The sequence below is a fragment of the Artibeus jamaicensis genome, unplaced genomic scaffold, assembly GCF_021234435.1.
Source record: "Artibeus jamaicensis isolate MK-2021 breed Jamaican fruit bat unplaced genomic scaffold, CSHL_Jam_final contig_1015, whole genome shotgun sequence".
NCBI classification, from domain to species: Eukaryota; Metazoa; Chordata; class Mammalia; order Chiroptera; family Phyllostomidae; genus Artibeus; species Artibeus jamaicensis.
This window is the reverse complement of record NW_026521194.1, coordinates 6,342,769-6,358,769: the sequence shown is the minus strand read 5'-3', so window position 1 is coordinate 6,358,769 and position 16,001 is coordinate 6,342,769. Positions and strand designations below refer to the sequence as shown.

The 16,001-nt window shown below is 41.6% G+C and overlaps 1 protein-coding gene across 1 annotated transcript in view; it reads right to left on the bottom strand.

Annotated features, from left to right (window-relative positions):
* EPHA4 (EPH receptor A4) overlaps window positions 1-16,001 on the bottom strand; it is a 135,809-nt gene that overhangs the window by 52,968 nt on the left and 66,840 nt on the right. The window contains exon 5 of the mRNA XM_037143607.2: window positions 6,310-6,648. Coding sequence (XP_036999502.1) covers window positions 6,310-6,648 — 339 coding nt within the window. The remainder of the gene's footprint in view (window positions 1-6,309; window positions 6,649-16,001) is intronic.

The window sequence follows — 16,001 nt, the reverse complement described above, 5'->3', positions numbered from 1 at the left end:
CAGAACAGGGGCAGCAAACTTTTTCATCTAAAGAGCAAGATGGTTCATACAGGGTATGGCAAAAATCTGAGTTACTGTTGTAAGGAGGCAAAACACAGTTAATTCTTCTGTAATTATTGATCAGCTATTGTATCATTTTCCATATGAATACTTTACACCTATCTTTGCCCTACCTTGTACATATGCTATGCAGGCGGCTCACTCTGTTGAAGCTACTTGAGTCTGCTGTTGCCCAGTAAAAGCATCCTTAGACAATATAAATGTGAGGGGCTTTGTCCAAATAAAACCTCTCTATAGACACTGAAATGTGAATTTTGTATAATATCCAAATGCCACAAAATGTGACTCTGTTTTTGATTCTTTTAAATCCTTTAGCAATGGGATAACCATTCTTAGTGAGTTAGAGAACATCAGGTGGAGAATCAAAATTTGACCTCTGGGTCACAATTTGCCAACCCAGCTCTAGGGCACTAACACAAGCCAGAGATTTGTGCCTCAAAAATATCAACAGAGCTTTTCCTCTTCCTTTGCAAGCTCACAGAAAAGCCTGGGACTTGGTCACAAGTCACTTGGGTTTAACATTCCATTTCCACTCTCAAAATCACCAACAGTGTCTTTCTGTTTCTTTAATCTGAAATCACACTTCAGGTCCCCACCAGCGCTGTCCCTCACACCAGAACCATTACATTATGACCTTGTGCTTCAATACCTTTCCAATGAGGCCAAACTGGACCTCCTGATAGCTGTATTTCCTTCCTGTTCCCTTCTACTCTTAGGCATAATTATACAATAGTCCCCTTACCCTGACAAGGGCATTTATTTCAATCCGGGCAGAGGCAGAATCATATACATTAAAACTAAAGAAATTTGGTCTATTCTTTATTTGATAGCTGTAATTTTGTAGTTTTAAAAAAAATCATCATAACATTGTCTAAGCTTCAGACCTCACAAAACTTAGGGTCACCATACCCAACTAGCTGCTCTAACATGCTTCCCTCTCTCCTATCATCTCCTTAAAGCTTTCCTCTTGCTGTCTGGAAGACAGGTAGCAATTATACCCAGTAGGGATGAGAATTCCCACTGTTCTCCATTATCTCACTCAAATAACATAATGGGTCTAATTAAAAGATGGCAGAGAAGGAAAGAATGAAATCTTACCAGTTGAACAGTAAAAGACAGCATACTTCTTGTACTTAGTTCTTTTCTTTTCTCTACTCATTATTTTGGTTATATTAAATTCATCACTACTCGACAGGGTTCACTGATTGTTTTCACTGTATGTAGAAGTGTTAATCAGCGAACAGGTATTGAACATGAACTACGTGCAGTGGCATCATGACAAGGTGTCCTGCCACCCTGCTGTTGGTGCAGTGTTTCCTGGCAGTTTTTAAAAATTGTGTGTCCTAGAGAACAAGGCCAGTCTAATAAGCAGCACTGGTTCATCTGATGGCAAAGCAACTGGGATTCTTCTCAAGAGGCCCCAGAGGGCCTTTTATAACTGCCTGTCCACTGAGAGCATTAGCTTCCCAGCACAGAGCAGTGGAACCAAGCTAAGACAAGTTGATGACAGAACCCTTACAAGGTGGGCATTGCCAAAGTCACAAGTTCTGTTTTCCAAATGTACCACTAGAGCAGAGTTTCTCACTCTTGGCACTACTGAAATTTCAAACCAGATAGTTCTTTATTGTGGGGGATAGTCCTGTGCACGATGGGATGTTTAGCAGCACCCCTGGCCTTTACCCACTAGGTGCAGTAGCACATGCCCTCCCCTCAATTGGGACAACCAGAAATGTCCCCAGATGTTGCCTGTGTAGCTGAACTAGAGACACAGCTAGTTTGCTGTTTTGCCCCTCAGAGTAAATTCTTTGTTTGGCAGGGTGGGATTTAAAGGCATGAAGAAAAGGCAGAATTCAGATGTATTCTGATAATTCTCCTGAAGGATTTTTGGAATTTTTCCCACTTTTAGAATTGCCATTAGAGCCAGTTTCTGGTCATCAGAGGGAAATAACTCCCCTTGTTCATGCTAAGAGCTCCTGTCTATATTCTCAGAATCACAGAATTTCAGGACTAGAAAAGATTCTTAGAGATCAGCTAGGTTCAAATAATTATATAATCCATCAAATATTTGAACTCCTGCAAACTCAGAGTTTTCAAGCTCTTTGTCACCAGGACACCACAGCTGTCCCAAGGAGAGATTAGAAGATATATTTCCCTGTGAACTATCTGGAACAGAGTCACATGCAAAATAAAAATCAACAGTCACTGCCCTTGGGTACAATGTCGAGTTAGTATAGAATTCCAGACATAGAAGTTCACAATGACTTAAATAACACAACCTAGAAAATGGTCCACCCTGTAGCTGGAAGACCAGCGTGGGGGCGCCGGGGGTACACAGGGGAAACAGGCTCAGTGATATTAAGAGCTGCCAGTGGCCATCACAGCATTTTTAGCAAACATATTCACAGTTCTGTTGCTTGGCCAGGAAAACCTTATTTCTCTGAAACAGCATTTCTCTCTCCTAGTGACACAGCCTGTATTTATTTTCCTGAGATGGTCCACTTAAGAAAGAGTAAACTGAATGCAAGCCATCTAGAAAACAAATCACCCAGCAGTCTGCTTATTCATTTTTCATAAACATCAGAACCATCTCTTCCTAAACAAAAGGCAGAGAGAGCAGTTGCTAGAGATAGAAAAATGAAGGAAGGGAAATAAGAGTTTTCAAAGGGAATCTCACGTGGTTCCTTTAGGACTATAATGTCGGGAAGTAATTCTAAGAAGAACTTCCATTATCCTTTTTAAAAAATATTTCATTTTATTTTTTTCCATTACAATTTATGTCCCTTATATCCTCTTCCACTCATCTCTCCTTCCCACCCCCAATCACCAGACTGCTGTCTATGTCCTCCCTGCCCCCACCAAGAGCTGCCCCCCTCCAATGTTTTCTAATGGGGCAACATCGGGTGGAGCTCCCACCCATCACCGTTTGGCCACCAATATAAAGCTGACATCCTTCCATCAGTTGATCAGCCACAAAGCTGACATTTTGAGTTCCCTTTGTCCTGCCTTCTGGGTCAATGGAGTTTGAAATTAGGAGGGGAGGAAAAAGGTGTCAATAGTCCCTAAGACATGACAGTAAGATTTAGGTTAGAATGGTTTCAATTACCATGTGAGAAGGCCGGCCCACTCACATCACATTCTACAACTAAAGGATCAAAGACCAGTTAAAGCTACACCTCAATGCCCAGGGTGTGATCTCACAAATGGGGAGAGGGCCAAGCTAAATACATGAGTGAGATTAACTATGTAATAATTTTAAAACAAGGAAGCAGTGCTCTTCCTGGCTTCAAGGGGTACTGTCTCTGCCATGAGCTTGGGTGAATCATTTCACTGCCATGTTCAACTGTGGTTGCAGAGGTGGTGATGATAAAACCAAGAATTCTAGAAAGATTTGTGTTGGTTCTTAAATATGTTATCAATGAGAGAGAAGAAAAAGAAAACCCTGTAAAAACAATGCAAAAATAGAGAGCCACGAAACTTTGTGGCTCCCAGGTTGTAAACGCTAACACTCACTTATGCTGCACATTCCTTCTAGAGTGAAACTTCATTGCCTATACAGGTCCCTAAGGAATTTAATTTAATGAAATGATAGGAATGACTACAATTAGAATATAATTGTGTATATATAAATATGCTTAGGGGAGCTTTGGTAGTTCATGGCTGCTACATTCACCCAGCATTCTGGCCTACATTATTAATTTGCCCTACTATGAAGACAAGGTTTGTTAATTAAAGATAAACTACCCCAATGATTTTGAATTAGTGGACTCCAAATTATGGTAGGATAATGAGACACTGTTCTGCACATATACAACTCCGCTAAGTGAAAGCTTTCTGGCTGGCCACATAGGAGGTCTCCTTATTGAAAGATTTATTTTTAATTTTGAACAGCTTCCCAGTGTTATCCTTCATGAAAATTAAAATAAGGAGCTGGAATTTCGTCCTGTTCAGCAAACCTCCTGGCAGGACTGCTCACCATGGCAGAGAAGATGGCCTTGTTGTGTCGCAGGAATTCCCTGTCCACCTTTCTCCGAGATCTAAAAGAATTACTTACACCTACATTTTTAATAAAACATTGCCTTTTCTCTCCCCCCTTGGTGGGGGGAGGATCTTTAGCCTACTTTGCTCTCCTTGCACCTCCTGGTCTGTGGGAGCTGACATAATCTTTTGGCTTGAATCCTGAGGTATCAGAGTCCTAAAAGTCTCCCCACAAAATCCGTGGAAGCCAAGCCTGTCCTCAGCACATCTCCCAGAGGCTGTTTTCTGCCAAAGAAAATGACTTCACCTGCATCCTAAAGCCTCAAAACGTCCATTCCTAGTTCCAATTGAGTTAAGAACATGAAGTAGTGATGTGTTTGGAGGAAAGGTACTGTAGGGCTGAACATAAAAATATTGATTGGATCACCAGTCAGACTCTCTAGGGGGGTTGGAAGATCGCTCCGCACCTTGTTGGCACCTAACTCAGAGACACCAGTGATATAATGCGTTTCTCAGGACCAATGCATGGCAATCCCATTGCATTTTCCCAGAAGAGACCTAACGAAAAACTGGCAAGGACAGTATTTGTGATGCTATTAAGACCTCCTAAGTCACGCTAGTCTTTATAGAAGAAGAAAACCACTAACCATGTTCACAGCTGGAAAGTAAAAAACTAAAAGACAAAAGCATGACCAGATGACCTCTTCATACCATGTATTTTTTTAAAGATTTTATTTCTTTATCTTTAGAGGGGAAGGGAAGGAGAGAGGGAGAGAAACATCAATGTATGGTTGCCTTTCGTGCGTTCCCTGCTGGGAAATGGCCTGCAGGGAACCTGCCTGCAACCCTGGCATGTGCCCTGACTGGGAATCGAACCGCGATTGTCTGGTTCGCAGGCCCGCGCTCAATCCACTGAGCTACACCAGCCAGGGCCATACCATGTATTTTAAAAGACTGGCCACATTTATATCACTGAAGCTGCCTTCTGGGAAATTCTGCCATTCTAGCTACAGTTCAAAATCTCCCCCAAATCTTAAACTTTTTACTTTTTCTAATGAGTTCAGGGGAAAGCAGAAAAATAATGGCTTTGAATTGGGACACTGGAATACTTCTCACTATAGATCAATTAGTACAGACATATTTTACCTAACTATTGAATGCACTTACTGAAACATGCTTTTAAGAGAAAAGTGCAGGAAGAGGTAATAGAACTGTGGGCAATTTATAATCCTTTTCCAGCAAAGTTTGTGGTGCTCACAAGCCTAACAATAGGATAAACCACAGTCCTTCCTGCTCCTTTTAACCCTCCAGAAATAAGGAACAGGGAGTCAGCAATGGGAAACATGTGGCAGAAGTCTAGACTGGAAAACAATCATGAGAAAGCATGGAAACCTTCAGGGGAGGAATGGGGTTGAGCAGGTCATGGGCTGGAACCTAGAAATCTAGATTCTACTCTGCACTTTGAAGTATCTGATAGTCAAGATTCTGTAATAGTTCTGCAATGAATTCAGCAGAAATGCTTCATGAATAGAAAATGTTGTCTAGTCACCTTGATTATAACAACAGAAAAGTGATGCAGTAAATGAGGTATATTAACTCTCCCCCACCCCACAAGTCAACTGTGGATTCAACTATGAAAGTAGCTGCAAAAGTAGTATGTGCTTTAAGGAAAATTTTGTCAACCACACAGATAAAGCTGCCCATTAAACCATTCATTGTTCACAGATTTACATGATGATTCTGGTATAGTTGCATGTCAATTATTTTGTCAATGTTGAAATAAAAAACAAGATTAAAATTATAGCTGTGAATGCTTCTGCTGAAAAATACATCAAATGTAAATATACCAATACACACTGGTAAAAATCAATTTTATAATCCTAAATTATCTGCAATGTCCAACCATGGACCTTGTGATTGTAAGGGAGTGTGACTCCCTTACAAGAGAAGTCCAGCATGGAGTGACTCAGGCCACTGGACTGTCACCTGAAGGCCACTGGACTGTCACCTGGTTTAAATAACTACCTTGATCTTCATTTAATCTCCACCTCCCAGTATAAGGCAGGCTATGCAGCTGATGTCCAAAAAAGTATTTGCTGAATGAATAAATGTCCCACTAAGTGTCTTTTGTGTTATAACACAACTCATGGGTTTATAAATAGATTCATGTAGTTCTACTTTAATTGTAGAACTTCAGTGTCATTCATAGATATTGACACAAATCCTTTCTCTGTATACATTTAGATCATACAATAAAGTGCATACGATTCCTACCTGCTTGGTTGGTTGTCACGGTGACGGACACTGATTGGTCTGGGCTAGGGTTATACTTGGACACTCCATTCACCGCCCAGATTTCAAATGTGTAATTGGTATGAGCCAGGAGGTCGGTGATGGAGACTTTCGTGGTCTTCAGCCCATTCTGCTGTGGGGTGTAATGGACCCCACTTCCACAGGGTCGGCACTTGCTGGAATCACCAGCTCCACATTTCTTGCACACCACATTGTAGGAGATGTCCTGGCGGCCACCGGTGTTCTGAGGACTGCTCCATTCCAAGTTCACCGATGTCTCGTTGACATTTGAAATCAAGTTGAGGGGAGCAGATGGTGGGCCTGGAGCAAGAAAACAGCATACTGTCACACCAAGAGCTGAGGCGACCCTTTTGGAATCTTTCAGTTTATAGAATTCTCTGTAGTTATAAGAAGTAAGATGGGCCCATTTGACAAAGAAAGCAAAAAGCGAATCAGGTTAGCACGAAAGATCTTTTAGAAGAACAATAAAAGACTGTAGGTGTGTCGTGTTCCTTTGTGTGCAAACAGGCGTGAATGCCCGCCACCCTGAGCTGTAAAGCCACTCAGCATCCAAGGAAGCCACTGAACTTCCTTTTGAGCATCAGGGACACATCACAATTTATCGGCTCTCAATCTCATCATCTGAAAAATGGGCATGCAGATGTGACTCTAATCCCCAGGGCTGTTGTGGGACTCTGGTAAATTAAGTTATATAGCACTTTTGAAAAGAAATGATTTCTAAGTAGAGCATGTCATCAATATGGAATAAAATTAACTGAACCGTAGAGATACACCTCTTCAATTCAACATGGGAGGTGAGGATGAAATTGTTTATGGGTAATTAGTAGGAACCGGTTTAACCTGGTTGCAGAGATGTTGAAGGAGGAAGGTACTGGCGTGGAAAGATCTCAACTCGAGGCAGATATTGCACAGAGGCCCCCAGCCCCACGTTCAGCCCTCCAGCTGACCAGGGCCATGCAGGCTCTTTTTGAGCACGCAGGGATCCCCTGTTTTTTGAAATCTGGCTTTATGCCACTTTGCTTTTACGAAAGACCTACATTAGTACCCGTTTTCACTAACTGAAAGAAGTCCAAAGATGGCTTTTGCACTTACAGTGAGAAGAGTGCTCAGCAGCTGTTTTGCACTCCCGGCACCGCACTCCTTCCCCGGCAACCACACTCGCTGCAGTGCCGCCTTGGCTTCCAACTGTGCCTGTCAGCATCTGCCTGTTATCTCTGTTTATTTTCTGCGTCCCTTGGCCTGATGTGCCCTACCGTGATTACTTCTTCACTTGGCGCCATTTCAGCTTAAGAAAGGTTTCACAGAAACTCTCTACTTTCAGACACTGGGGGAAACCTGCAGTCATCCCCACTGACTTCAAATAGTTTCTGAAATACAGTTGGTGGTGATGGCTATTTTGAAATGGAACAGCCGATCCCAACAGATAGTGGTTGATTAATAATAAGAATAAGAATAATCGATAAGACTATAGAACCATGTTGAAGCCTCTTGCTTCTTTCTATAGTTCAGCCTTTCTGTGTCCAGAAGTTACGACATGAACGAAGTCAGGGAGAAAAATCAGGGTGAGATGTGAGAGAGGTCACTTTCCTGGTCTGAGCTGGTTCCAAAGGTTTAAAAGACACTTTCACACCCCAATCAAAAATATTTATTCATTCTGTGCAACACTAGCAGTGCAGTCTTCTAAAAAAAGAGCCAAAGTGAGTTTTAATGAAAGCTTGAGCTTTCTTGCACGCTGTGTCTGTTGTACTGCTCGTGCCTTCGGAATGACTGCTTTCAGGGAAGTCCACTGGAGGCCTGCATGAAGCCAGGAGAAGCTCCCCCTCGTCCACCACAGTGGAATGCACCGCCGCAAAGCAGCCACGGACAGGGAGCTGCGGGAGGTGTCCTACATGAAAGGGTGCATATTTAATATTTATGACTTAGCTCATGGTGATGAGCTGAAGAACTCTGGTGGTAGTGTGGAATAAGGTTACCTCGCTCTCCTTTTCTCTTCGTACAGCTTAACCGAAGAGTCTGTTTCAACAAGTGGTTTCTCCCATGTCCTCCCAAAACTAATTATGTCCTCCCCTGCTCCTCCTTCTGGGAACCTTACAGGGAAAACTGCTGTAAAGTTTGTGTTAGTGGTAAGAATAACCCACAGAAATCCCCAGAAAGAAAATATAAATGTTCTTGTTTAAGACTTCAAGTTTGTATCTAGGGTCCTTAACACAGTGACTGGAAAATAACAGGGTCAAGTAAATGCTTTTTGAATAAATGAACAGAACTCTTTAAAAATCATGGACTCCTGGAGCCAGATAGGATGGTACAGATCATTTGGCCAAATACCCTCATTTTAAAGACGAGGAAATCGAGACCCAGGAAGTGGATCTGATAATATGGAAAGTTTGTGCAATCTAATTAGTGACAGAATCTAAAGTCCATAAGAACTAACTCCCACTCTGGGGTAGTTTCTATTCCACCATGTGGCCCCAATTAAAGGTATACGACCAACAGAAGCAGCAGTTTCAACCGAAGTTGGATATGTAAAGGTAGGAAGAGGGAATGTGTCTCTTCAATCCTGTTCAGATTTTGTAGACAGATCCCACCATGGTGAAATCCATCACTAGTTTGCATGTGAAGCTGACCACAGTCTGGTTTACAAAAAAGGTCAGCCACTGCTTCTTAGTTTGCCACAACTTTCACGGTTAAGTAAGAGTGGCTCTCAAATCCATTAACCTTCTTGCCAAGGTTCCTGGTCCACTTTCACATGGGAAAACGTGAGACAATGAATCAAGCACCACAGAAGCAGAAAGTCAGTAATTAGTATGTGGGACGGGGCACGGCAGTGTCTAAACAAAGAAGAAATGGAGCAGAAAACTAAGTGGTCACAGGACGCGGAGATATAACACAGACACGTGGAAAACAGTGCTGCAGGATTTTAAACTGGAGGGCTGCCAGGGGTGGGAGCCAGCCCGAAACGACCTTCTTCCTTTGAGAAGAGGACCTGGGTAGATGCTCAAGGAGAGAAAGAAAACTTAGACAAATGCAAGTTCCGTGTTACCCCAGTGAATGGTTGGGTGAATCGTACTGAACATGTTTTACGTTTTGCTGCCACAGGGAATGGTGGTTATCTGAGCATAGCTGCAGCTTGGAAATTAGACTCCGACGGAGGATTGAAGTGGGGGGAGGAAATACAGAAATGCCCACCCCTTATGACTACAACATTGGCCCGCAAGGGCCTGGGAAGGGACGCATGCTTTATAAATTAAAATCATAATGGTGGTTGTATTGTTTGTGGGATTGTGTTTTTTTCTTTTTTTTAAACTTTTGCCAGTTAAAGGATAATAAACATATGAAGTGTGTTTCCATTTAAAGGAGGGGTCATCTCTTCCTCAGAAAAGAAAGAATTCTGTTCTCCAGACAAAAGACAAAAGTGGGGATTTTATTACAGCCAGAAGCCTATCTGGGCCCAAGAGTCATACTTAGCAGCACTTTAAAACAACGGCCCGTAGAGATGGCTAAAAAGAGAAGAAAACAGGCATTCTGAGCTCTCTCAATAATTACAAAACATCCAGGGAGAAAAAAACTTCTAGATTACCTTCTCTTTTGCTCACATAATTACTGTATCTGGATACTTAGGAACAATTACATTTCTGAAGGGTTACTGACTTTCTCATCAGAAATACGCCCACCTGCAAATAAGTTTCCAACGACAAATATAAGACCTATCACAAAGAAGAATAAAGGTAACACTTGCTTTAACTTTCCAGTCTTTATATTGGCATTGTATCAAGTGAGCAGACAGCAGCATCAGGTAGCTTTCGGGTCATTGTGAATTGAAGGGTTTTCTGTTTTCCAAGGCTCCCCAGTGCTGGCCTTGGACGTAGGGACTGATGGCAGTCCTGCTGATGGTATTGTGCCACAACTCAGGTCCTTACTTCTATTTCCCGTTTCGTTTGGTCTTGCTAATCAGACACAGCTCACGTACCTGTTTCTATGGCCAGTCTCTAGGCTCCTCCAGAGGACCGATATCTTCATTTCCCAGGGTCTACCATGATTCGGGGTTAAGAGCAAGCTCCATAAATATTTGAGGAGTTGAGGACTGAGTAAATGGCTGCACAGAAAACTAACAAAGTCCCCTAGGGCATCCGTGTCCAACTGCCTATAGTGTTTTGTTTTGTTTTGTTTTGTTTTGTTTTGTTTTGTTTTAAAGTGTGAATTAATGTAGGTTTCTCTGAGCTACAGCAGTGTTCATCAGCTTTACGTACAGATTCATGAGCACTAAGCCCTTGTAAAGGAGCATCTCAATGTAACTAGTTTAATTCAACTTCTTCTAGAAAAAAACACTTCGGAAAAAGTAGGGAGGGATATATATACTGTTAGTGGTTACTTCTTTGGGGGTAGACTGTGGGGCCTTCCATTTATTCAATGAGCATTAATATCGAGTGTCCAGTATTTGTCTCCTGCTCTAGAACAGAAAGGAGGGGAAATGATTCCTTTTATCCTTCCCTGCACAGTTGAAAGAAGGGAAGCGGGGGAAGGGGGGGACACGGGACTAAAGGAAGCTAAATGTGGATTGTGTGAGCATCAGGGGTATGTAAGGGCAAGCCCTCTGCCCCGTCTTGTTTTCAGAGCTCCCTAACCAACCAGCATGGCTGGGAATTTAAAACGTGAGCTCTCGCGAAAGGAGATTAATTTGGGACTGGTTATTATTGCCTTTCTTTCTCTGTCTTGACTTGAGGTGACAATATAGGCTGGCATGAAGCTGTAAAAAACTTTATCTCTGAAGTCAGTAAATTTTAACATTTTCAAAGATAGCCTGGCATTTTCCTTATTAGCCTTTAGAGAACTATAGTTCTTCTTTTAATTTTACTTTTATTGTTAAAATCAAGACATTTTAAAATACCAGTCAATCAAATACTGAAGTGCATTTAAAGGAAAAATAAGTGTCCTTCCTTTATACTTTTAATTTTATTTGTAAAACCCCTTTGGAATTCATGTACAAGCCGAAGATTCTCTCCCTGCATCCAGGAATGGGGATAGCGTGTTAAACTATTTTAAACTTCTCACGTTTAAAGAGCCCTTCACACTTTAAATATAATTTAATGGCATAGATAATAGCTGTACTACCAGAGCCAAAAGTGAAATGCAATAGTCCTTAACTTGCAAATCCTTCAAAGCAGTGTTCAACCTTCTCTGTAAAGGGTCAGGCAGTCAATATTTCAGGTTTTATGGGCCACAGGACCCCTGTAGCAACTGCTCAAACTCTGCCACTGTACTCCAAAAGCAGCCGTAGATAATACCAAACAAACAGGCATGGCTGTGTGCCTAGAACATTTTATTTCCAAAAAGAAGGGGCAGTTGAATTTTGCCTGCGGGCCATACTTTGCCAACCCCTGCTTTAGAGAATGTGATGGGAACAATGCATCTTCCTCCCAGGAAGACACAGGAATCTGTAATTCTGCACAAGATTCTAGGGACTTGAAGTACACCCTGAACCTACCCGGGAAGCTCACTCCAGGAAGCCCTGGTTTGTGCATTTGTACAGTCCGGGTAACAACTCTGGCTTTTAAATGCCAAGTGACCCCTACTTTCACTGACTAAGGAAGGAATAAAATACGTGTAATACTATGGCCGGTTTCTTGAGTTTCTCATTGCTTTAAAAGAAATGGGCATTGCATTTCTTGCCACTGTGGATAAATTTAATGAACATCCATTCGCTTCACTGGTGTGAAATACCCTCTGTATTGCATAGCAGGTACTGGTGAAGGGTGCTGCAGTGGGTAATTATGATTTTCTAGTGGGATGTCAACTTGCATTCAGTTGACAGTATGAAGTCCCAAAGAAACTACAGCCAAATGACAGCAGAAGGAAAGGACTATCATGTCATATCATGTCATGTCATGTCATGAAATATCATATTATATAATGTTACATCATAAAAGGAGTCTTGCTCTTCCTTAACCTATCATGTGTTCTCCTCTGGGAAAAGTCAAGCATCCAGGAATGAACCACCACACACTATCTAAAGGAATTAAGTTCATGTGACATTTAAGAAGGGCAATATTCCAAATATAAAAGAAAATTCCAGTAATTCTACAATACTTAGCTCTTCCCTCCCACATATTAGACTGAACTATAATTTCTGAGCAGTTTATAGAACACACATGCTGGCTTACATAGGATTTAGTAGCTCCATTTAGGATAACCTAATGTTTACATACCCACATGAAATCTGTACGAACGTTAAATGCAAAAAGAATCAGCCATCACTGAACCTAAAGTCATAATTGCTTCTGATGTGAACTAGGAGTTTGGTATGAAGCATCCCACGGGAAGTCTAGGTCAGGATAATGGCACCCTAAGTACCCCACCCCAAAACCACCGGTCAGGTAAAATGTACTTTTTCATCCTTAGAGGGGAAAAAAAAAAAACCTAGAACTTAGTGAATGGTAGAAGCATGTTAAGGTAATTGCATTTAGCAGTAGGTCTGTCAAAGTGTTCAAATCTATGTGGACACATGGGGTAATGTGACATATACACCTGAAATTTCTTATAACAACTAGAATTAAAGTACTGACAGGCTTCAGAATCAAGGGAAGAATAAGTCAAGTTTAAAAGTCATATTGTTAGAAAAACTTTAAACATGCAACTCAGATACCTTAGACTTGGTAGGTTTGCCTGGAATCCTGTCCCCAAGCCCTTTCCATGGCTGCCTCCTTAACCCTCTGGCTTCACCTCAAAACCCATCCTCCTCATTCCTGACTCCTCATTCCTGGCTCTATGCGTGGCAGAAGTCTCCCCTTTCTTTCATTTGACCCTATCACATCATCTTTTGTTCTTCCCTTCTTGTGAGAATTTTAATGGCCTTGTTCATTATTTATATTCCCATTACAACAGAAGCTCTACAAGAAAATATTTTTTCTCTTCCTATTTATGAGAGTATCCCCAGTCCTTCCAGAGATGCCAAACACATAGTAGATGTTCATTAAGCATCTGCTGAATAAATAAAAAGTAAATGATGCTTCACCTCCACAGGTGATGCCTCACCTTCACAGCACTTGTGCATATCACAAAAGCTGATTGAATAAAAAAGGTGATTGCATGCTAAAAGGTTTAAAGCAATCAAGACTGGAACCAAGGCAGTCTTCTTGACAGCTGATAGGAAACCAACATAATATGTATAGAGTGGTTTCCAGAGCTACCAGCGACTTTTAATACTGAACTGATTTTTTATCACATTCCCCAACAGCATGGGCAGAAACATAACTCTCCAATGACAATTTTCTTTAAGCCCTACTGTCAACTTACTAAAACGCCAGTCCTCCCCAGGCACATGTTCTGAGGAAGAGCAAACTGGGTCTTGAGCCGCATTTCATAAGGCATCATTAAGCATGTGCAACTTTTTGGCTGCCTGTTGTACTTTGGTGCTTTAGCTGTGAAACCCTCTAAACCTTCAGAGGAGCCTTTGGTCATCTCTCTGAAGGACAGGTTAGAAGACAGGTGAGAAGGCAGAATAAACGGGGTGTGTGAGTTTTGAGGAAATCAAGCCCATGCTTTCCCCACTGACAGTTGTGTATGTGGCCCCCGCTAATGGCCTTCTGTCAGCCCTTGCTGCCCTGGGTTTGTTTACATTAAGACTGCTGTCCAGGGACAGCTCTTCTGAGATGTATGAACAGCGCATAACCTTCCTATCACAGCGGTTTGTGTTTTAACAGCGTGCCCAAGCAGAACTGCCTGTTACTAAAACACAGGACCGTTTGGACCAATCAATCACTGATTGCTGTCATGAAAAACTCTAGGCTTCCTAGGAAGGTACCTTCTTGCTGAGATTTTGCCACCATGTATTTTTCTAGCGTATCTGTTTTCCCATTCTCCTGTGCAGGAAACTTTTCTTTACTGGGTTAATTGGTAAGTAATTTTGGTTTCTTTTAAGATGACTAGTTTCTGGCTGAAGTACTTTAGAAAGTAAACTTCCAGTTATACCTGAAGAGGCTACAATATGAAAAATGAAGAAAAGTTTTATATATATAATAAATATATATAAATCATGAGTGTTTTGATTTAGAATTAGCTAGCTTGTGAACTGATTTGCATTCCTTGTGAAGCACTTTTTCATTTTTTATTTCCTTTTATCCCAATAGTAAAATGTGACAGAAAATTATTAGCCACAGCAATGGAAAACTAAGTTAAGCAACTTGCCCAAAGGAATGCAGGCAATAGTGCAAAGTTGTGATCGGAAACTCTAATTCCAGGGCTACAACCACCCATCACACAGACAAAGACAAGGCAAGAGAGGAGGAATCGCAGCTGCGAATTCTTGGTCAGACATGCTGGATCATTCCCAACTTTCACCTCAAGTCACATTTCTCCCCACTTCTTTGAGCTTGTGGCTGGCAATTTCTGGCATTAGTTCCCAGATGGTGCTGTTGTCACCTTAGCTGAGCGTTCCTGTCTACTTGCTTCCTACCTTCCACACGGGAGTGTAATTGGAAGTTTCTATTAAAGTTCTTTCTCTGGGTGGAAGGTAACAGGGGGCTGGGGGGTGGCAATGGTATCTATGCAACAGGAGCCTTCTCTCAGTTCATCTTCCGCTGAGCTGTAAATAGTGCGTGGAATAAGAGTCAAGTATGAAAGGAAAATCAGAATGCTGATAGCAAAGGAGGTAGCTAGCTCTTACCCCAGGGGATCTCAGGAAAATGTATAATTGACCCTGTTTCATAGAAGCATGCTGTGCAAAACCACAGTATGACTTCCATGAATAGTGTCAAGCATGTTATCTAGAAATGACAAGGCTTGGTTGATAACAAGCCATTCTTAATTATTCATAGAAAAACGGTAATAACTTGGCTAAATGGCATTGGCAGACTATTTCAGCCGCCTTTCACTTGGACATAAATTAGTGTTCCTCAAACTTAGGTACTTTCCAGCTGAATCCACATTGTACTGTTAATCCCTATGAAATGAGAAGCGGGTTGGGTGGCTAAAGAGGATGCTGAAGTAGCATTGCTTTTTAACAAATAATTCAATGAGCTGATACCTGATCTTTATGAAATATCCCAAAGCTTTTCAAAAATTTGCAAACAACCAAATGGCAAGAGATCTGTGTTGGATCAATCTAGTGCCTTTCACTTAGCACACCTGGTGTTCTTTTCATCGATATTCAGATTGCCATTGGACAACAATCATATACTTGGGTTCTCTAGATGTACTTTCCCATTAGTATTCAAAATGCTGGAAGGTAACTCAGAAAGAAGAGACAAGGGTGTGGCTCACTCACTAGCTGATGTCATACCCTGAACTACTGAGATCTCACTCTAGGAGTAGTCTGGAAATGGAATTGGTCCATGAAGGCTGCATCTAAATCATCAGGATACCTTTGGGTGCTTTGATTAGTTTGTAAGGTCCAGGGGACGGCACATTAGTCTGCGGATCAAGTGTTTAACAGGCAGCAGGACCACATGTTCTGAATGAAAACCCATGCCTCGTAATCTGGCAATAAGAGAGTTGATGTCTCAATGAGAGTTTTGGACCTGTGACAAATATAATCTAGTATGAAACCATACCTTTAAGTTGCAAACTTGATAAACATGAAATAACAAATTCTCCTGAAAATCTTAGACTCAAAAGTTATTGCTACAATGTGTTCACAAAAATGACTGATTGTGTGGATT